The sequence below is a fragment of the Motacilla alba genome, chromosome 1A, assembly GCF_015832195.1.
Source record: "Motacilla alba alba isolate MOTALB_02 chromosome 1A, Motacilla_alba_V1.0_pri, whole genome shotgun sequence".
In the NCBI taxonomy this organism is placed as follows: domain Eukaryota; kingdom Metazoa; phylum Chordata; class Aves; order Passeriformes; family Motacillidae; genus Motacilla; species Motacilla alba.
In genome coordinates this window covers 61,627,422-61,650,182 of record NC_052031.1, presented here as the reverse complement: position 1 = coordinate 61,650,182, position 22,761 = coordinate 61,627,422, and the positions used below count along the sequence as shown (strand labels likewise).

The 22,761-nt window shown below is 46.5% G+C and overlaps 1 protein-coding gene across 2 annotated transcripts in view; it reads left to right on the top strand.

Moving 5' to 3' along the window:
* Window positions 1–22,352, top strand: part of HIPK2 (homeodomain interacting protein kinase 2) — a 126,506-nt gene extending 104,154 nt beyond the window's left edge. For both annotated transcript variants that reach the window (XM_038155490.1, XM_038155489.1), the window contains exons 9-15: window positions 913–1,034; window positions 5,329–5,471; window positions 5,826–6,002; window positions 8,506–8,787; window positions 18,487–18,734; window positions 19,742–19,902; window positions 21,670–22,352. In XM_038155490.1, coding sequence (XP_038011418.1) covers window positions 913–1,034; window positions 5,329–5,471; window positions 5,826–6,002; window positions 8,506–8,787; window positions 18,487–18,734; window positions 19,742–19,902; window positions 21,670–22,137 — 1,601 coding nt within the window. In that variant the 3' untranslated portion in view covers window positions 22,138–22,352. The remainder of the gene's footprint in view (window positions 1–912; window positions 1,035–5,328; window positions 5,472–5,825; window positions 6,003–8,505; window positions 8,788–18,486; window positions 18,735–19,741; window positions 19,903–21,669) is intronic.
* Window positions 22,353–22,761: the final 409 nt, after the last annotated feature.

The following is a 22,761-nucleotide window of genomic DNA, read 5'->3' as shown; positions in this document are numbered from 1 at the left end:
AAGTGGTCTAAATAGACCTCAGTTCAGCTGGTGCAACTTCTGCTCTTCATTTCTACAAGCCTGTCTGTGCATTAGTCTCCAGGCACTTGTTAAATGTTCTGCAAGATTATCAAAGCTCTTTTGAACTAGAGAAGTTTAGCTAGACCTCTTCAGCGTAGTTAAAATGCATCTCAAGGGTTTGACTTCAGAAGTGGAGTATGTAAGCGACCATCCCTCAGCTTGCGGCTTTGAGAAGGCTCCAAAGTAGAGGAGGCAGCACAGGCTGTGCCATGCACTGAGGTGCTGGAGAGAGAAGCTTCCTCCAGCTCAGTCAGGCTAATGTGGGGCTCAGTCAGGCTAATGTGGGGCTCAGCCAGCGGTGACTGGAGTTTGGGGTATGCTAGGGCTTTTCAAATAGGAGTCCCAAGCAACTGTGCTAGAGAAAATCATCTGTCCCCATCAAGGCTGAGGGAGTATGGAGTTCTGGATTCCTATCCCACTTTGGTGTAAAGAGAGCATTCTCATATAACAATGGCTTTTGGCTGATAAAGACCATTTCTTGTTGTTAAACCAAAGAATATGGGGAAGAGAAGCCGTTCACTCCCCTGTTTTCTTTTTCTGCCTGTGCACATTGTATTGAAATATTTTCCATGCGCTTGAGGTACCCTAAAATACAAACTCAGCTGATCCCTTATTGCCTTTGGAAATGTCTTCTCTGCACCCTTATACCCATATCATGTTTGTGAACATTTGATGGACACCTTTGGGCCAGAGTGGAACAGGTGGCACTCTGATAGCTGATTATTCAGAGGGACTAAACATTGCAATTTAAGTGGACATCAGCGAGTGCCTTTAGGCTCCTCTGAGAGCCAGCCCCTGTTCCTGGCAGTGCTGCTGGTGGCTTATGCTGTCCCTTCTGTGCTGGTGGAACAGGGTTACAAGCCTCCCCTTCGAAGCACGCTGGGTACTCGGTTCGGATGGAGAACGCCGTTCCCATTGTCACTCAGGCTCCTGGGGCCCAGCCTCTTCAGATCCAGCCAGGACTCCTCGCACAGGTAAGGAATTCTAAAGGCACCCAGCTCAGCAGGTATTTGCTGTGTTGTTTAGCTGTTGGAGGCTGTGGAGGGAAGCTTTCTCTGAGGGCCTTCTGTGGTGCGGTTTGGAGACTTGGGCAACTGTATACGGGTCTGCAGCTTTCTCTGAAATGTCAAAATCTCCCCCAGCTCATTTTTCAGCTTAAAGACTATGTCAGAGTTGCAAAAGCCACTGGAAAAACCCTTTTTCTTTCTGCTTTTCTACTGAAATCAGTGGGAAAGCCTCAGGGAAAGCAGTGTCAGGCCTCTGCTGAGAAGGAACCTCTAATAACCTCCTGCATCCTCCTGAACTCAAAATCCTGGGGATAGTTTGCAGCCAGGAGTTGGACTGCTGAATTGCATGCTGCTGATAAATACATTTCACACTTTTAAGTTTTCACCATTCTGTTTTAAGAGGACCTCTGCTCGTGAGGTATGAGAGATGTAGGAGGCAGAGGCAAGGGCCCCACACTGAAGAAGCTCTCCTTGTCAGCAGTTCTTATTGGCACAATTCTCTGAAATGTTCTCACAGGAAAAGCATGGTTCCTCCTAAAAAAAAAAAACAAAAAAAAAAAAAAAACAAACAGGAATGGGTATTACTGATTACATGCACATCCTCAAGGGGTACCTCAGCAGCTCCTCAAACCAGAGGAGCAGTTCATTCCTCCTTGTGCAGGCTTCAGTGAATCTGCCTCAACTGTTTTTGAGCTAGCACCATGGTGCCTCTGCTGACACCAGACAGGGGAAAAAAACAGCTAGTATACTTAAAACTAAGTTGTGCAAGCTGGAAAAGATGACCAGCTAGTTACAAAGGCACGTCTCTGTCTCAGGCTTGTTTGATCTGCCATGCCAGCATGTTCATATGCAGTCAGGGACCAGCAGACTTCAGGGTTTATGCCTGTGTGTTGCACTGCTGGAGTAAGACTGTTGGTGCTCTTGCCTTCCTTTGCCAGCTGCCAGTCACGCTTATCTGGTGAGGACAGATCAAAATGCAACTTGCAGCCTCTGTGATTTCCATCAGCCCTGCCCCTTCCCAATAGCAGAGCCTTTGTCAGAGAGCTGTCTAAAACATCAAACCAATCTCTGCTACAGCCTGTTGTAACAACTGACATGGGCCACCTCCCTTGTTTGGCGGGAAAGAAGAGCCTAAGAGGCAGGGAAACAAAAGCCATGGCAAAGCAAGGAGCAGTCTGTGCAGGCTCAGTGGCTGGCAGTTCTTGCTTGTGCAAGAAGTCAGCCAAGGCAGTGAGTGAAGGAGGTCACCGAGCTAGCTTTACATGCCCCCATCATTCTGCCAGGCCTCCTGTGGGGCTTGAAGGGGTGAGGGTTGGATCTGAAACATCTCAAAGACAGCAGGATCCTGAAGGATCTCAGTACCTCCTGCTCCTTTTTTCTTCTTGTGGTGGCTTTGCTGGGCTCTATGCAAGTGAGGAATGTTTGGTAGTAAAGCTCCTTCTGAGCACCCTGCTGCCCACAGGTTATTGATTTCAGTGCTGCCTCTGCCATGTGAACACCTGTTTCATGGGCATCCCATTTCATACTTTCTACTGACATTTCATCCACTGTCACTTCCAAAGGGGGATTCTGGCTGTTTCTGAGAAACACTCCTCATTTGCAGAGATTTTTAATTTTTGATGTAATAAAAGAGAGGAGATGTGCCTGTTGCTGTGCCTGTCTGTCTCGCGCAATGAGAAGTGCGAGCTGTCTCTGATGGCAGGGTGCTCTGATTGATGCCAGTGGCATCTGGTGTCCGTGGGCCTCGCTCGGTTCGGGCTGAGCAGCTGGTCTGATAAACAAATCTGTACCCAATTCCAGTTTCCTGAATGGAAAAACACAGCTTCTTTGTGATGCATTGTAGTCACATCTGATCTTGGCGGCTGCGTGTCTCTCTCCCGGCAGAGAGCTGTTCCTCTCATGCACAGCTGCTTATCTAATGCTCTTCAGCCTGGGTCATGCAACTGCTGTGACTGCGAGAGGGACTGGCCCCAGCAGAGAGTGCAGCGCCTCCAGAGCCCGCTTCTGTCTGTCCCCTGCTTTATTTGTCCCACTGATGAGGCATGGTGCTGCTCCTTGTGCTCCCAGAACTGTGGAGTGCTGTCAGGCTTTCTCCCCACGTGCCCAGCACATGGCACAGGTTTCTGTGTTTGCACTCCTCAGAATGCCTGTGGCTGGTAAAGCCTTACTGCATCCCAGTGCAGCTGGCATCCAGTTCTCCTTGTGCATTTTGTACAAGACCAGATGTCCCAGATGAGGGACAGAGAGATCCAGGGCAGGAGGCACTGACAAAGCTTGAGCATCATGTCTGGCAGGTGTGTGTCTGCAGCCTGTGGCATGGAGCTAGGCAGTGCAAGGCAGAGCAAGCAGCCTGCAAGATGCAGGGTCAGTGGCTAAAGTAACTTGTTTGTAACTTCTCTGGGTCTCTTTTCATCCTCTCAAACAAGTGTGGTCCACATATTGTATGCACAGAGGCCAGTGAAAGGAGACTGATCCTGTCTTTACTCACAGCTCACTGCAGCTTCAGATCTCAAAAGAAGCAAAGCTGCACAGTTTTCCAGCAGGCTTCCATGGTGTGACCCAGAACTGTCCCCTGCCCTTGAATTACACCCTGGATTCTTGATTTTCTCTCCTTTTAACTCCTTCCCAACAACACTTCCTACAGAGGTCCTGCCACTGGCTTTCAAAAGGTTATTCCATTAGTTGTTCCTGCTCTATGTCCAGAGTACAATCTTGGTCCCTCCAGGGGACCCACCAGCTCCTGAGGAGAAGGGCCAGAGCATTGCTTCACCACCCCACCAAAATTTCATAGTAATGCACTGACTGGGAACAGGCTGCAGCTGCCAGGACAAGTCTTCTATGTGTAAGCACAGCACACAGTGCTGGTGGATCAGCCTAGACAAGTCTTATCTGCAGATTAAATGATTCAGTGGTCCTTACCTAATAAGTGAGGAATTTGTGCCTAGGCCCTGACACTGCATCTAAATTTATGCACTGCAGTCGGACAAGGAGCTTAGATTTGTTCCATTCCCTTCCTGAAAAGGGAGGAAGCAGTTTTGTCTGCAAGTAAATCCAGGTAGTCCCCTGGGATTGACTTCAACAGTAGTTCAGTCTCCTCCTTTAAAGCAAAGCTGAAGTAAAAAAAGAAAAGAGAATAATAAGAAGGCTTTTTTCCTCCCTGATCTTTTTGTGCCTTTGCCTCATCCTTTTACCTTCTCCAAGCATCACCAGTCCATGGCTGTGGCTCCCTAGATGAAGGGCTCTCAGGAGCCTTGCGACTCTCCATCCTTTGCAGATGTTGCCGAGAGGCCTCACTTATAGCAGCCTTTTCATGTAACTCAGCAACCCAAACAGTTACAAGATGATCAAACTTAGGAGTAGAATTGGGAAAAAATGGTTTTTGCAGGGTGGATCGTTTTGGAGTTTGTGTTACTGGGGGATAGGAGGGAATCATGTGGACAGTTAACATGATGCTTGTGAGGGTGGGGAAGGGGATAAATGCATGCCTGGAAGAAGCCTTCCCTCAAATTTAGCCTCCTTAGAGCAGTGAGATAACACAACACAGGTCCAGTAGAGTAGTGCAGGTTGGGACTAAGGTGGGCTGCAGTTGGTACCCCTGAGTTCCTCAGCCCAGCAGCAAAAAGTTGCCAGAGCCACATTCGGGCAGCACATAGCTAAGAAAGTTTCCCAAAAAACAATCATCTGACTTGCATGGAGTCACTGGAGCAGGACAACCTGAGTCATGCCTGCAGCAGCACAGCTGGAGGGGTGATTGTGTAGCAGAATGATGGCTCTACTGAAAGGGCAGAGATTTTCCCCTCTCTAAGAGGGGGGAAAACATGGAGAGGACAGGTATGCAATGTGTAGGTGTGCATTACTTGAGAAAGTAAGCTGGCTGTAGAAAGGGGAAATTAACAACGGAGCCATAGTGTCCGTCCAGCTGATCTGGAGAGTCAAAATTAGAAGGTGCTAAAAAATTTGATGTTTGGTTAAAAATGCCAACAAGTTTTGATTCCTTCCATTCCCTGTTTAACCTAAAACACAGCTGCTGCTTTGTATGGCAAGGATTCTGTTGCCCCCTCCTTTGCATTCTCTATATTTATAACTATTCCTGTTTATACTGTGGTTTCCTAACAGTGTTTGTCTTTTGTGACTGAAAGGTGGTAAGAGCTGTGTAGCATGACCATGATCACTATTAAAGGCCCCAGCTGAGTGTGGGCCATCGCTCATGTTCAGTGCTCGATGCCTTTTGCTAAGGAATTGCTTTCCCTCTGTCTGACAGCAAGCATGGCCCAGTGGCACTCAGCAGATCCTGCTCCCTCCTGCCTGGCAGCAGCTGACCGGGGTGGCCACCCACACTTCTGTCCAGCACGCCACCGTCATCCCGGAGTCCATGGCAGGCACCCAGCCGCTGGCAGACTGGAGGTAAACTGGGGATGCTTGGAGGAGCCCTGAAGTACTCACAGGTGCTGGAGGAGCCATGAGGGCTGGGGTCTTGCTAGGCTACAGGGCTGAGGGGACAAAGGTGGCAGCTTGTGACACCACTGTGTGACTGCTGTGAGAGACTTCTCTGCTCCATGGCCTTGGAGTGGAACGCTGTGCCACACCTCTCCTTCAGTCTGTTTCTGGGGAAAACGCTCCATCCTGGGGAGGCTGGGAACCCAACAGGCCCTGGAGGAGAGGGCACCTCAGTGAAGGGTGGTGGGAGGCTGTGTGGAGGAGCCTGCTGAGCAGCCGCTGGTTGCATTCTCAACGTGTGCCTGTGTCCCCGCTGTGCAGGAACACGCACGCCCACGGCAGCCACTACAACCCCATCATGCAGCAGCCCACGCTGCTGGCCAGCCACGTGGCCCTGCCCGCCGCCCAGCCCGTCAACGTGGGCGTCGCTCACGTCATGCGCCAGCCACCTGCCGCTGCCTCCGCCAGGAAGAGCAAGCAGCACCAGTCGGCTCCACGGTGAGTGCCGGGGCTCCCAGCCTGGCTCCCTCCAACCGTGGCCCCGCCACGCCGGCGTGCTGGCAAGAGAGGTGCTCGCTGACACCCATGGGGCTAAACAGGTTTAGTTCCACAGCCCGTGAGAGATTGGATCACACATTCCGTGATGGGGCTCTTTGCTGCCTCATCTCTTTGGTACCCAGGAGGTAGTCAGGGGTGTTTTATACCTAGTGAGCATCATTTTGTGTAGGAGTTAGTGGCTGGAGAAGATGCACAGTGGGAGGCTCAGGCCCTGTTCATACAGCTTGTTACACTGCTGCAATTACCCAGAGCCTTGTAGTCATGATGATTTAAAAGCATAACCATATTCTCAGTCACTGTTACGCAGTGCCCGGTTGCCAGACCTTTTCTTCCCACATCCTCTAGAAGAAGCAGTCCTGAGGTGCAGCATATGCACCTTGAGGAGGCTGCATCTTCAGGAGCGTGCACCTGATGTGCGCACACAAGATCTGCCCTTTCAAAAGCAGTGGGGTGATGGCAGTCTTCTGAGCATTACTGCCATGGGTAGTGGAGGACTGGGGTGGCTTTAGGCCGCCTGAGCTCTCTAGCTCTTAGCATAGGCTGTTAGTCCTTGTCTTCAACAGTCCACACCAATAACCCATTATTATACCTTGGCCTTATTGCAATTATGGCAGCATAAAACAGGGAGCATTTTATAAGGATATCTCATACAGAGCAGTCCTTAGCATCTGTCATCTCTCAGTAGGACCATTTGGCTCTGGAAGGAGGAGAAACTCTGGGGTTTCTTGCGCAGCTTGGATGGTAGGATGGTTGCAGTGCCTGTCAAAGTGCTGCAATCCTGTCCAGAGGACAAGGCTCTTCAAGATGTATGTACAGCTGCTCTGGAGAAGGTCCTCAGGGCTGTGCAACTAACACACTTCTTTTTTAAAAGAAAAAACACAGAACAGTGCAGGGGAGAGAACCAAAATGGGTCACCACTTGTGCAGTGGCAAAAGCTTGAGCTTGTGGTTTTCCTGGGTGACTGGACTGGTGCCAGAGTGGCTCTGAGTTCACAACCAGTTCAACTCAAGTTAAGAGGCCACTATTTAAATCCTTCCCATTTATCTGCTCTCTAATGTTGGATTTACTTTGGGTGGGCTCCAGCTGTCTTAGTCTATTCATAACATTGAGAGGCAGCTCTGTCCCCAGCTAGCCAGCAAAAGAGAGTGCCTGTTGCAGCCAGTGTGCCTGTGCAGGGCCTCCCCTCTCCTGTCACTTTAGGGTGGGGTGGCTGTGTCCAGGAGGAATGGGGCACTCTCAGAGCAAGGGTTTCTACAGCTTCATTGACTGTGACTGTTTTTGTGCCAAATGAGGAACCATGCTCCTTTGGAGAGGAGGGTACTCCACGCTGCTCATTGGTATTCAGAAAGCACTTTGAATGCTACTGTGCAGCCATTTGTTATGCAAAAGAGCCTGTGTAAGTTGGTGTAGTGTGATATACTGCCAGGGTGACTTCCTTTTGATGGATGCCACCTATTCCTTTTGTTAGCTTTCGGGCCAGGCTGAACATGCAGCCCAGGCCCCACAGTAAAACAAAACCAGAACTTTGGGGTTTTCTTCCTTTTTGAATCTCCAGATGTTCTGCAATAGCAAAAAAAAAACCACGACCAAGAAAGGAAGTGTGGGAAATGAGTGAAATGGGCTTTAGTCAGTGTGCTTTGGTAAATAACCCCATCTGTAGACCCACACTGCACTGTTTGGCTGATAGTTTTGTGTTTGGATCCCTGATCCAAGTGCCACTTTTCCAACTGGTCAGGCAGGGAAGCTGACGTAGGAAGACTGGGAATATTTCTCTACTGTGTAATAAATATATTGTTTATTTCTTTCTGATTTATATATGTTGTATTCTGCTTCACACAGGAATGAAACTGAGTATATGTCCTTCCATCTGCCTGCTCTCATCCATGGGACACCACTGTCCTAGAGGATAAAGTATTGAGCAGGAAGTGTTCATTGAAAAAAGATTCTTAAACAGCAATTAATTTCTGTTTAAAAAAGCAGTTTTCCTGATAAGTGTTTGTAGTTTTCCACAAAAAATTCAAATTTTACCTCTGTTTTTTTCTGTCCAAAAAGTGTCTGGTCATGATGCATCCATGCAGGAGGAAGGAATTATCATTTAGGTGATTCTTCCTCCTGTGTCAGCCATGCTGTGCCTGCCTTTGTTCTGTATGTCTGGGCTTTGTGGCTGGCCTTTACCGTCCCACTGCAAACTCCTGAGAGGCAGCAGTTCTTATCTGGAAATTTCCAGGGAAAACAAATTTGAATTTTTTTATTAAAAGAAACTACTTTTCAGCCAATTAGATGAATAAGGATGCATGGCTCTGTCTTTTCTGAAGAAGCGACTGTGCCAATTTTGCAGTTTTCCTAGGCTCCATAAATCAGTGCTACAGAATCAGAGACCAGGACTCACAAACCATGGCAACGGGCAGAGTTTTAACCAACTAATACTTTTCCCCTTTTCCAGCAATGCATCCACCTATGAAGTTTCATCCTCCCAGTCCATCAGCTCGCCCCAGCGGTCGAAACGAGTGAAGGAGAACACCCCTCCCCGCTGTGCCATGGTGCACACCAGCCCTGCCTGCAGCACCTCGCTCACGTGCGGCTGGGGCGACGTGGGCAGCAGCAGCACGCGGGAGCGGCAGCGGCAGACGATCGTCATCCCCGACACCCCCAGCCCCGCCGTCAGCGTCATCACCATCAGCAGCGACACGGACGAAGAGGAAGAGCAAAAGCATGCACCCACCAGGTGAGCAGTAGTTCTCTGCTCTTCTCTGTGTGCAGGAGAAGGAGAGAGGGGCATAGAAGTGGTTCCAGGGGCTATGTTTGCGTCTCATCAGCCAAGTTGTCTTTGATTTGCGAGGAAAATGACTAGCTGAGGACTCTACAGATTCAGGTGATGCTCCCTTCTGTGCTGTACATCTGCTGTGTTACCTTGGGGAAGTGCAGTTGTCTCTCCTTACCATAGTCTCTCATCTGTAAGAGGAAAGAGCAGTTTTCTCTGTCTCCTTTTTGTGGAAAGAAGACTTTAGATAGCCTGTGGGGATGAGTCTGTAAGTTAGACATCTGTTTAAAACAAGGACAGAAAGAAGGGCTTGGAAGAAAGGGACCTTAAATTTGCCTTTTGTCTTTCTTAGTGATCCAGGCATCTGTAAAGAGCATTAAATGACATATACCATATGTTTCTTCCATGTTGTCTTTTAAAAGCTCTCAAAAACAGTGGTTCTGTCATAAATACTCAATAATGATAAATATATTGCAAGAGAGTTGCTCAGTCTTGATTTTTTTTGCCAAAATATCCTTGAACTATAGTAAAAGTGGCAAAAACTGCTTTCTGTCTGACTCTGCAGAGAGGCATAGATGAGGCTAGAAAGTGTGGGCTGAGTTTGCTCCTCAGAGAATTAACTCCTCCAAGTGAACAGCACGGCCCAGGACTGCTGCCATTGTTGATCATCCCTTGTGGATCAGAAAGAACTTCATTTTCTTGGATTGTCCTTTCAGCACCTTTCATCACGTGCAAGTGCTCTGGTTTTCCCATCTGATGCCAGTCACAAGACGTCGCTCTGCTTTATAAGATGTAGAGAAGTAGCTTTGCAAGCAGCTGAATAATTATACCATCTCTATAGTGGTAACTGAGATAGGAAACTTTTAACCTTTTCCTTCCAGTGTTGTCGAGGGAGGATTATTTTTTTACTTTTTTAGAGCACACTCCATGGCAGATTTTCCTTTAATCACCAGAGATACCTCTCTGTATCTCTGCATCTTTGCAGTGTGGTGATAAGTGAAGCTTGCAAATGTGCACAGAGCAGATGCGACACATTTGGCCTCCAGGAGCTAAATATCTGTAAAGAAAAGCCATATGATTCAGGCTGGAATTTCAGCATGGGAAGCAGCCACGACTACTTCCCATTCCTCTCTCTGTGCTGGTGAACACCACTGGGCAGCAAGGGCTCAGTGCCTCTCACAGTCAGCCTTGCCATGAATGCAGTGGTTCACAGGACAGTGTAACATATTTCACTTTAAAAAAAATTAAAAATTGCTGCTACATTCCTTGCTTAGATGAGGGAAGAAAGCATGTTTCCAGAAAGAGTTGCATGAAGTGTGAAAGTCAGGGGGACTATAAATAAGGAGCCCCTACTTCCAGGGCTCTTCTGGAAAAGGAAGGGCAAGACAAAAGAGGTGCTGAAAACTCAAGGGTCATGGGAGCTCTTTTAAAGCATGTTTACCCATAGTGCTGATTCCATGCTTTGGGACATTATATGCAAATCCTTCAGCTTACCATCTGGGTGTCATTCTTGGGTCCAGAGAGGGGCGAAGGAAAGAGCTGGGACACTGCAGCCACTTCAGCTAATGGTTGTCTTCTCTGCTTCAACTTTGCTGCCATCTGACTGGTTTCTTTGCTCAGCAGCTCTCCAGAAAGATAGACAGAGCAAAGTTCAGGAACACATCTAGAACCTGAGTTGGGAGTTTGATGTATTAAAAGATTTGAGTCTGCTGAAGGGCTTGGAAAGTTGTCCTGGGAGCCAGACATACATAAACAAACTGGCTTTGATATGACTAAAGCATATTCCGGACACGTTCCTGCCTGGGATCAGATCCCTGGCTACTTTTTGTATCCATATGGCATATCTATAGAGTGCCAGGGTGCCAGCATTCCAGAAAGGCCAGAGCTTAAGAGCTAGATTTAATTTCTGAGCCACATAGAGACAGTTTGCATGGACATGAGTGAGTTAAATTTCCTCTGCAGATGTAACCAGAGCAAATGGTGAATCAGAGGTAGAGACACAGGTGGAAAACAGCATGGTCAGAATGAGAATTTTTTTGGTTAAAGTCTCCAGGAGAGCAAAATCAATATGCTCGGTACCTTTTGACATGGGTAGATGTAAGACCAGATTCTCAGCTGGAGTGAGAGTGTAACTTCCAGTCAAGGAAGCTGTATCAGCATTTAATGCCAATGAACTTTGTCCCTGCTGAAGCTGAAGTCTTACTCATTGAAAGTTTGTCTCATTCAGGAAAATGCCTCTAAGTTTTCTTGGCTATTTTTTTGGCTCCAAGAAAAATGGGAGTGACAGTGAAGTATGTGCTTAATGTAATCAGGGCCCAAAGGTTCAGGATCTGAGTAGAAAATGAAACCATGCAAAGAATGCATTATCTGGCTCATATATGCAAATATTACCATATTGGGTAATGGCTGCAGTGTGGGGGTGAAAATTTCAAGGAATCACTTGAAACGTGCTATTTTTCACATCCTAGAAACATTAGCTTTTCTAGGTTAGAATACAGAAATCAAATGGCATTTGACAGGTCAAAGGTAGTTGCCTGATCACATCTTACTGATAGCAGTGGTAACTTTGCATTACCTTCCCTGTCATTGAATCAGCTCCTGAATTTGCTACAGCACCTCTTTCTTTTACTTCTTCTGGGGCTAGAAATTGCCCTTTGACCCATGAGACTAAAAATGTTTATTTTATTGATTCCTCAGTGAAGAGAGATTGGTTGTGAGAAGTAGTAGATCCTTTGAAGATGTAAGAGTTCGTCAGTCTCAGTTTAAGAAGTACTGGTAATGTTGCTAAAATATGGTACTGCTGATGCAGTAAAGGAGCCCTACAGCTTGGATTTACTCGGACAGAAAAGCCTTTCTGTAATACCACAGAAGCAGACAGAGCTTTTCTCGTACAGGGAATGCACATTTTTTATTGGTGAAAGAAAAATCTGAAAAATTGTAATATGGGTAAGATTTTCCTTTTCCTGCTGAAGGGTAGGAAGTACTATGTGTTTATGAAATACCAGCTGATCAGGAAGGCAGGACAGCACATTTTTCATTTTGCAGTGTTGGTGACTGTAGCTTGGTGTAATCTTTATAAAATCGATAGTCATCTCAAAATGTTGGGCTCCTGTTGGGTAGAGGTGCAGGGGAGGAGGCATGAGAAGAGCTCTGGAAGACCTGCTCGGTGGAGCCTTGTCAAAGGGGGCCATCTACTGGGCCCCAGCCCTGTGCCTAAGGCACAGTCACCAAGGAGGAACCTCAGCTGCAGTTCAGCAGGGCCTATCTTCACAGAGATGGCCAGAGATTTTCAGGGGGCAAATTCCTGGTTAGAAAAGTCATTTAATCAAAAACAAGGCATTCTTGCTGGCTACATTGAGGTTTTTTCTAGTAATACCCTGAACACAGTGAAATCTGGAAGAGCTTCAAAACTACAAAAAGTTTTGACCTTTGTTTAAGGGAAGAAAGTGCCAGGAAATTAACTAATTAAGTAGCAGACTTCTCCTTTCTGGTTTAGAGAAGGGTTTTGATCCTTCAAAATGTAAGCAAATAATAGGAAAATTAAATTGGAATGGTCAAAATAAAAAGGGAACATTTTTACCAAATGGAAGTGTTTTTACCTGGTTTCTGCTGCTCACAAAGTTTTGCATGTGATATTTTGTTCTGTCCTACAGAACAGCAGGGGAATGATTGGCTTATAAAGAGCATTATAAGAACAGGAAACAATTCTGTCACCCTTTTTGTTTAATGAGCTTGTACACTCTCAGCTCAGAATACTTTACAGAGAGATTTCATAGGGCAAAGAGACTTTCACTACTGTGCTGTAAGATAATAACTCCAACTGTTATTTATTCTGAATGGAAGATACTAGGTCTAACCATTACTTGTAAAGCACTGTGAAGAGAGTGAGACAGAAAGCAGATTGATACTTGTTTTTAAAAATTTACTCCTTTTTAGTTTCTCTACTTGCTCTTGCAAAAAAGTCTAGTGGACAGGGCAGCTGACTGATAGTGCAAGCACTGTTGCAGTGGTTGGAGCACACACGCAGCTAGTAGCACAAAGTAGGGGTTAACTGCTCCCCAGCATGCACCTTCACCTGCTGCACTGGTTAAAATGTAAATCCTCCCTTGATTAAATATTTCTGAAGCTTAGAAGTGGAGAGAAAGCAAGAGCTGAGACACGGAACAGAGAGGCACAAAGGCATCTTGGAACTGTGGCAGCAAGGGAGAGCACACAAGGTCCTGGGGAGGCATGCACTGGGCTGCACTGGTGGTCCAATGAGGGATATTTCTGCATCCATACATTGCAGAGCACGGCAGGAAGAAGGGGTGGAAAAAAGGGGAGTGGATGTAGCTGTTGTGACATGCCCAGATGATCTCCCCTCCAAGCAGTGCGTGCAGCAGCCAAGGAAAACACGACTCTCCTTGAAACAATACAAGGATGGCCTTCAGCTGGGTGACTTTGAGGATGCTTCCAAAGAGGCAGGAGAGCCCCTCAGTTCCCCACTGCCTGTGCTGGTGTCACAGGTAACATCACTCCAGCTTGGTTTTCCATGGGATCCTGACAGCAATCACTATATTTCTGCACAAGGCAGACTGACCACTGCTGTTGTGTTGGCATACTGAGGAACTGCCTCATTGACCATCTTCACTGGGAAAAATCCTTGTGGGCTTATGGGGTTTTTCCCTCCCTCTTAAGACAGGAAGCTCTGTGGTGTAGTTTCTGTGTGAGTCTCACTGCTGTAACAGAGCATAAGTTTTTATTCACCTTGTTCACGTCGTAGTGCAGTGGTGGTGGAGCCCACTTCAGAAGACTTACACACAGAAATTGCTGGCAGGCACAAACCAGGTGTTTTTGTCAACTTGCTGATGTGCATGTGTGAGGAGCAAAACACCATTTGTAATTCTCTTTTGACATCTAGCCTATTGTGGCTGTGTTCTGCTGTGCATAGTAATGCACTGACTCTGCATAGCAATGCATTGACTAACCACAGTCATTTGGTTAAGAGATTGCTGCCTTCCATCTCCAGAAGACACCGACATACAGCTAATACTTAAAATTACAGAAATAGACAGTAGCTCTGTCAGCAGACCTTCAGCAGCAGGACCTTTACAACCTGCTCAGCAATTCAGTTTATATGACTTAAATAGCAACGGCACATGCTGTATAGCCTAATAAAATGGCCTCAGTTTAGTACTTGATAAATATTTCTTACCATTCAGAAATTCACAAAGAAGGTGAGAGCAGATTAACAGGTCAGGATGGAGGTTGAGCTGAAGAGAGGGGGCACGTTCCCAACACTGAGCTATGCATGGCATAAGATTTCAACATGAGGAGACTGATTGCAGTTGTAGTGTGAGTTTTTGTTGGCTGACTAGAATAGGTGGATTATTCTGAAGCAGCAAACTAAAAGGGTTGCATGTCATTAAGTTTTCAGAGACCTAGAACAGAGTTTTTGTAATGTGAGGTAAAGCTAACATGCCCTAGTGCATATGCACACCAGTTCAAAGGTACAGTTGTACTACGGCTGCCTTCATCCCCAAACGCTGGTGACCTTGAGAGCTAAAAGGCTCTCTTGCTACGGTGTCAGCAGCACTGAAAGGTTTGTAGTTCTTGGAGTGAACCATGTGCTGAAGAATTGCTCCCACTAGACACCATTTGGTTTTTCTCTGATTCTGCTGTAACTCAAGGTATTCAGGGAAAAAAAAGATCCTGTTCCTACAATGCTGCTGCATACCAAGCTTTTGGGCTGGGCCTTCAGCAAGTAAAAATCATCTCAGGAGTTGTTGTCTCTGTCCTTGCCTTTGGCTACTGAGGTGGATTCAGCATTGTTTTAGCACCTTGTTTAGTATCTTCCTTTGCTTCATTTCTACTCACTTCTTGTTCTCAACATCTGTCTTCAGCACCTTTCCAGTAACAGTATCTCAGGTGACCACCTTAGTTTCTTGCAAGGTGCCTGTGCATGGACTGTCTTCCTTCCTTTTCCTCTATCAGGCTTCTCCTTGCTGGAGGGAATAGGGACCCTCATCCATCTCTGCTGGGTACTCAAGAGGGTGGTTAATGTTAGAGAGCCATCTCCAAACCCTGCTTCTACTTAAAAGGAACGGTCATGCTCTGTGTCTGCACATTGGACAGACATGAACTGGTTTGGGTCCAAGTTTGAGGATAAGCTCTTTAGGACCAGGTGGGAATGGGATACTACTCACGAACTAAAAATAAACGTACAAAGCAATGTTCATTTTATCTGTGTCCCTCCAAAAGGGGGGACACAAACCCTGGCAGTAAGGGTTAAAAATCCAACCTGGCTCTGTGCTTTTCATTCTGTGTGGATAGATGCTGCCACTTCACCAGTCTTCCCTCCTCCTTCCTCTGGAGAATTAAAATACACCTTCCCACACAATGCAGGCAGGCACGTGAGCTGCCCAGGACCACAGACCAACTCTCCAACCTACTAAATCACATTTGCTGCTGCTTCTGTGCATGCAGGAGGGAAAGCAATTACCAGGCTTGGAGAGAGCTTAATAGGAAGGGGACAAGACTTTTAATAGTATTTTTCAGTGTAAGCACAAACATCCCCAAAAGCTGTGGCTGAGTTATAGGAATACAGTAAGCTTGCTGAGTAGGCAAGTGCTGTGTCAACAGGTAAAAGCTCTCAGTCCTGATAGTTTGTGAGCAGGGAAGGCGATCCATCAGCCTGGGCCTCACACAGATAACTCCTGGGTTACTGCAAGGTGGGAAGAGCAGCTGAGAGGGAGCTGGAAGGGGGAAAGCTGCTGGCTACCAAGAAGACCTAGAGTAGGGGGAATGCTAACTGCTGGGCTGAATTTTCAAAAGCCTCCATTTTGGATTAAAGTGTATCTTTAAGCCTGTGAATCAACCAATTTTCAGCATGAGTTGGGCCTTTGATGTTTTTGAAATTCCCACCCTTAATCTCTGGGGTGGGCTCTGGTACAGCAGGTGCTGAGCCCTAGGCATGTGTGATTAGTCCAGACTGAGGACTTCTCTGCCTCCTGTAACATTCACCACAGTTGTTACCTTTCCTAGAGACAGAAATCCAGCTGCTTTCGGTGGGACTCCTCATGTGCTTGAAATGATGCAGCCTGCTGAATCGAGAGGCTGATCACTTGGGCCCTAATCCTGCAAATATTTACCCATGGGCTTTAGCTCTGTTACAGGAATAGTCCAGTTGACTTTGGGAAATGACACATCTTAGCAGTGCTGAGCACTTGCATAAGGCCCGGCAGGACCACAGCTCTGGTCCTTTTCAGATTCCCATCCATGAAAGGAGTTAATACCCTGATATGGTCCCTTTCTCTGGAAAGGTTTGGGTTTGGGGTCACTTACTTATTTAATCAAACAGTTATACTTGAATTTTTTATTGTAACCAAGGAGCTTTAACACTTCAAAGGAGAAAGATCCCATGGTCCCTGCTTTGACAAGCCCTCAATCAAACTGGTGAAAAATATGCCCGTACTAAAACAATAAATAGCACAGATTACACAGAAAATTACCCTTCCAGTTCTACGACTCAACCTTCTCATGTCAATTGTCAGCTGAGAGCAAGTATTTCCAGTTCAGCAGCTCAGCCACTTAGATCAGGAAGGGACTGTAAAAGAACAGTTAGACCTTATCAGTTGTCAGAAAACTCTTTAGTGACTTGATTTTTCTTTATAAAATGTAATAACTGTCAGAGATAAAGAATATATCTCTCTTCCCAACTGGCAGCCAAGGGTAGCTGCAAAGGGCAAGCAGCGTGGATACTCATAAATGTGTGATTACAGGCCTTTCTACTGATGGAGAGGGGAATATTGATGCAATATTAGTCATTTTTATTGGCTTAATATTCTTCTTTCATAGCAGCATATCCAAACTGCTACATCTTTCTTCACACACAGTCATTGTCCATCTAAGATGCACTGCTGCTCTTTCCATTTCTAATCCAGTGCTCTCCAGCTCCTTGTGAAAAGACAGAATATGAGGGTTTGCTGTTGTACATTTTCCTTGTCAATCCATCCCTGCCCCTGGAAGGATTTCTTTCCAGCTGCTGTGCAATAGCTCCCTCTCCTTTTCTATTGTCTGCCCTGTTTCAAGTTACAATCTTTTAGGATGGCAGGACCTCTTGAAACATGTTTTTCACTATGAGTAGAACAACGTGGTCTTTTGTCCTCCTCGGGGCACACCAGGACCCTGTGATGATAGCCCAGGGAACATCTGTGTGATGGGAACTTGTTTGCGAATGCAGCAACCCAAGGTGTTTAAAGGGAAAAGGAAATAGATTTCCAGCCCTGAGTCTTGGGATACAGGGGGTGAGTTGCAGGTTGTGAATGCTGACAGAGAGACTTTGGGGATGGTCAAGTTGAAGGGAACCCACCAGTGCTCCTTTAGGACTGTGAAAAATAAATAAGGTAAACAATGTCCTTGGAAGGAAACTGTTCTCAGTGTCTGCTACACCTTCCTTTGGGAAAGAAGTGGTGCTGAGACCAGGGAACAAACAGCTCCATCACAGACTGAGACCAGATTAATCAGCTGTTCCCTGGACTGGACTAGCCAGACTGAGAAAATGGAGAGGACGCTCCGTGGGAAAGGGATCTCTCTCTGTTTAAAGTGCACACTCATGAAGTTAAGATTCCTCCTTCTCCATGGCATTTCTGTTCCTGTTGGGGCTGTTTCCACCATTAAGCCTAATTACTTAGCTTTTTATGTGCTATCCATTTCTTTTCATCATTTTAAAAACTTCAGTTGCCATAACAACATAATGCAATCAGTGAAACATAACAGCTATTTTCTGTAGTCAAGGTCTGTGCACTGTCAAGGATGTGAGCCATTTAAGCAAATCTTCACCATCCCCCTTCCTCCCTCCTCTTTCTCACTCTCTCTTTTTCTCCCTAAACAAGCTCATAACAGGAAGGAGAAACCAGGAGGAATAATTAGACACAATAGCCTGAGCAAATCCCAATCGTACTCATGCAGTCTAGTCTAATGAACTTCCAGCACTAATCTTGGAAGTGTTGATATGCCTTTTTAATCACTTTTTTGATGTCATAGATAGATTAGTTGCAACAGGACCTTGACAGTCTACACTAGAATCAGGAGACCCAGAGCCTGTTCAGAGAAATGGAAGAAAATCAAAAGCATTGCATACTTTGTTCATTTCTTTCTCATTTGTTCCTCGTTTTCAAATGCTTATTGAGAATATGTGTCCATTGTACCATCTTAGTAAATAGAATGGTGTGTGTTTTGTAGATTCATGGAATTTAAGCATGAAAAGTCATAGCATCTATTATTAAGTCATTGCTCAAAGGCTGGGAAAAACCGCCACGTTTTTGTGTGGGTGGTGAGACTTGCAACAAAGCATAGTATAACTGCTGGGCTTCTACTGCACACATACATAAAAAGCAGTCTGAAAATAAATCTGGCAGTCTGGTTCAGTGCTATTCTAAGCAGTGTGAGTATAAGATCTATCCACAACATCTTACTCACTCCTTGACCTCCATGAAGGCTTTCCTGGAATAGTAACAAGGGAGTTTTGAAGCCCAGGATTTGGCTTAAGCAGCCTCTCTCCGGCAGAGGACTGAAGGCTGTGCTTTGTACTTAGGGAGCTCGTCTGCCACAGGCAGAGCCTTCTAATGGTGTAAAGTTGATCATTGCCCGTTCACTCTTTCCACTTGTCTTCTTGTGTTGCAGCACCTTGTCCAAGCAAAGGAAGAATGTCATCAGCTGTGTCACCGTGCATGACTCCCCCTACTCCGATTCCTCCAGCAACAACAGCCCTTACGCCGTGCAACATCGCACAGGGCAGAATAATGGGAACAGCTACGACACCAAAGGGGTTCCAGAGACTCACTGCAGTGGGAACCCCCGAACGATCATCGTGCCACCACTGAAAACCCAGGCCAGTGAGGTGTTGGTAGAGTGCGATAGCCTGGCACCAGGTAAATTGCACCTCTTCCGTCAAGAAAATTAGTAAGAAATAAATGATTTATCTTGGAAGAATCTCATTGTTCAGTTTCATTTTGTTTGTTTGGTTGGTTTGTTTTCCAAAGAAACTGTGCTCCTGCACTTCTCTCAAGTGACACATCTGCTCTGGGTAGCCGTTTTGCATTATTTATGTGCCCTGGTTCACTCAGGAGTCGTGGGTCAAGTGTCGGTCCCAGTTAGGTCTGTACAAACCCAAGAACAGAATGCAGCCTTTAGCTCAGCATTTGACATGAAAGGCACTCAAATGCAAGTGTGAACCTTTGCTGCCTTGCCTTTCCGTAGGCTTTCGTTAAAACGGGTAAGAGATTAAAAACGTGAATTTTCATCCAAACTTGTTGACGTTTCTGGGGAGAACATTTCCCTGGGATCTTCACTGTGGACTGATGAGGTTTGCTCATTCAGAACCTCTGCAATGCTAGATAGTGTGATGTGTTGAAAAGGGCTTTATGGTGGAAGTCTGGCCCGAAGCCGTTGGCTTTGAGCTACTTGGCTGTCCTTGCTTTGGATGCACTGCTGGTGAACACAAAGGCTCGAAGGACGAGCTCCCCACCAGCTCCTTCTCCCTCCCTTCCCACTCACCTGATGTTAGGCAAGCCAGGGCTTTTTTAAGCTGTGCACACCATACTTTCCTTCCTCTCCTTGGGATTTGTATCTGCGTTGTACAGTTCTGCTGGCAGAACATTGTCTCATGGTTCTGAAGGATCTATAAAGCCTGCTCCATACCTGCTTTGGGTCCAGTTAATCAGGTCTGTTTGTCTGCCTCTAGGATAGCAGGCCTGTCGTGTATATCAAGCCCTACTCTGAGGTATTCTGTTAATTGAGAGAAACAGTTTTCTTAACCTGCTTCTGTTGCATGTCTCCTCCCAAAAGCCACTCTGGAGGAGACTCAGTGAGGAAAAGGTAGGGTGAGCAATTAAACAATGTCATGTAAGCTACAAATGTGTTTCCTTTCCTGGCACAGTCACCACCAGTCACCACTCATCCTCCTACAAGTCCAAGTCCTCCAGCACCGTGACCTCCACCAGCGGTCACTCTTCAGGGAGCTCGTCTGGAGCCGTTGCCTATAGGCAGCAGCGACCAGGAGCACATTTCCAGCAGCAGCAGCCTCTAAATCTAAGTCAGGTAAGTCAAACAAGACTGATTTTGGTGGTGCATCATCCAGCTATTACCTACCACTCCTCCATCATGAGCTGTCCTGTTCCAGTTTAGTGACAGTTGGACTCCGTGTTTAGTTTGGTCAACTTATTTCTACTTGACTGCAGACCTTGATCTTCCAGCTCAGGCAGCAGAGGTAGTGCAGATCACACCCCTGAGTGGACTGGGGGTACTCTTCTGTGTGTTCTGAAGCCTGATGGTCTAATAGAGTGAGTGGGAATAACATGAGAGGGGAAATGCAGTGACTGAGCCACAAAGGAATGGAGCAGGAGCATGTAGGAAGGACTGAATTCTCCTTAGCTGTAAGTAGCTGTGGGGAGAATATCTTCCAAGTGAAGAGAGTGCATAAGCCTGGCTGTGGGACTAGGAGAGAAGTCCCCATCAAGTGGGACAAGGCAAACCAGAGCCTCTCTATATGTAGGTGACCTCATGTAATGAGTTTGATCCATCCTGTGATAAAGCTGGGCTGAGATCTGGATAAATCCCATTTCTTGGCAGCATGCAGCTCTTGAGACGTTTCCCAGTGTGTGATCAGAATTCTCAGGGAGCTTCCCAGGAGCTGCAGGAAATAATGCCCTTTTCACATTCTGTACCTGGGGCCTCTCTCTTCCCTGAGGTGAGTTGAGAAGAGTAGGGAAGTTAGAGCTCAGTTACCGGTGTTTCAAGAGGGGAAAGTGGAGAGCTCAGAGGACAGTGCTGGTATGCATCCAGAGCTGGATATTAGCAGAACTGTTTTTTTAAAAAGAAAAATAACTTGGTGGAGAAGAATGTCTGTTCTCCTTCAATATGCAGAGGAAATTTTAAAATGTGAATAAATTTTAAATAAAAGTGTGTGAAAATGGAGGAAGTGGACAAGATGGTCTTTGCAAGATTTGGGGAGGTGTGTGGCTACCATATTTCCACAGTAACGGCACAGAGAGTGCTTACAAAATGGATGAAGAGGTTTGGAAGAACAGAAGGAAATAGCATGGAGCATTTTCCTTCTTGTCTTCTAATTCCTGCTTTATTGGTAATTTAATACTCTGGCTACAATGACTGGGAAAACTTCCTACATTTTTGTGCAATGCAAGAAAGCAACTTAAAAAATCCCTGGAAAAAAAAGTACATTCATCCCTTCCCACTGCTAGAAGTTTCCTGCGCTCAAGTAATTTTAGCTAAGGACAATGAGGGCACCAGGCACCTGCAGGATCTAATCAAGCTGAGAGTTTTCTCTTTAAAAAATAACATGTTTATTTTTACTAACCAAGGAAATCATTAACTGCAAATAGCCAAACTAAACAGAAATAAATTGCCTGTTCCAGGCATAGTTAGACAATCTCGTTCCCCTGAGCTATGTGTAGACCACAATTTGTCATCAGAGAGTTCACCAACAAAAACCACTTGTTGCCTGAGCAACTGGACTTGAGGAAGATGTTCCTGGGAGCTGGGCCTCCAAGTTTGTGTCTTTTGGTAGCTGTGTCAGCAGGTTGTAGCTCAAACTGGGGGACTTGCTTACCTTCTGAGGGTCGTTTTGGTCAATGTATGTAACTATAGGGTTTTCCTGGGCTTGTGAGGAACCCACTGATGTCACTTATTTCTAAGGGAGGACTGGCGATGCTGAGGGTGTCAGGAGGAGCTCAGGAGACTTTTCTGAGGTTGTCCTGGTGTTGCAGGGAGGCTCCCAGACACTACTGAGGAGGTAAAGAGCCATCTCTTGTCTTGTAACCACCTATCACTGTTGCTGTCTTTATCCAGGGCCAGCAGCACATCTCGACTGACCGCACAGGGAGTCACCGGAGACAGCAAGCCTACATCACTCCAACAATAGCTCAGGCCCCGTACTCTTTCCCGCACAATAGCCCCAGCCACGGTACGGTTCATCCCCACCTGGCCGCGGCTGCCGCTGCTCACCTGCCCACCCAGCCCCACCTGTACACATACACCGCCCCCGCCGCCCTGGGCTCCACGGGCACCGTCGCGCACCTGGTGGCCTCGCAAGGCTCCGCCCGGCACGCGGTGCAGCACACCACCTACCCCGCCAGCATCGTCCACCAGGTCCCCGTCAGCATGGGCCCGCGTGTCCTGCCCTCGCCCACCATCCACCCGAGCCAGTACCAGGCTCAGTTTGCCCATCAGACCTATATCAGTGCTTCTCCAGCCTCCACAGTCTACACTGGATACCCACTGAGCCCCACCAAGGTCAACCAGTACCCTTACATCTAAACACTGGAATAAAGAGCGAGAGACGCACCCAGCCCGGGGGGAGTGAGGCAGCCGCTTTTGTATTGAAGAACATGACAAACTAACAATGCAATGGGAGGCTCGTGTGAAACTTGAACGAAGGAGACTTTAGGAAGAAAAGAAAAAGAGGAAAGAAGGGGGAAAACCAATTCTACAATTTTTATTTAGAAAAAAAAAAAAGAAAATGGAAAAAAAGAACAGAAAAAAAATAAACCACAAAAAAAACCCAACCATTCTGCACCAAACTAGAGAGAAAGAGAGAAGGAGAAGGACCCTCCAGCGGGTCCTGTCTTTTGAAGAACTTCACCAACAGACTTTTAAAGGTTATTTTCATCCAATAGTGAGCTACATTTAGAAATTTGTTGTCCAGAACACCTAAAATGAAATCCATTAGGTTTTTAATCCTGTAGGTATATGGATTAGGGATTTATCCAGCATTTCAAAGGGTTTATACAGCAGTTTTGTATCCCAGAATATAGGTTTGGGGGGATTTTTAACAGAAAAAAGTGGGTAAGGGAGACTGAGGGTGGAGGACAAAACGTTGTCCCAGTGCTCTAAATTTGGGCCTAACACTGCGACACTTAAACACACCTGGGCAAAACAGGC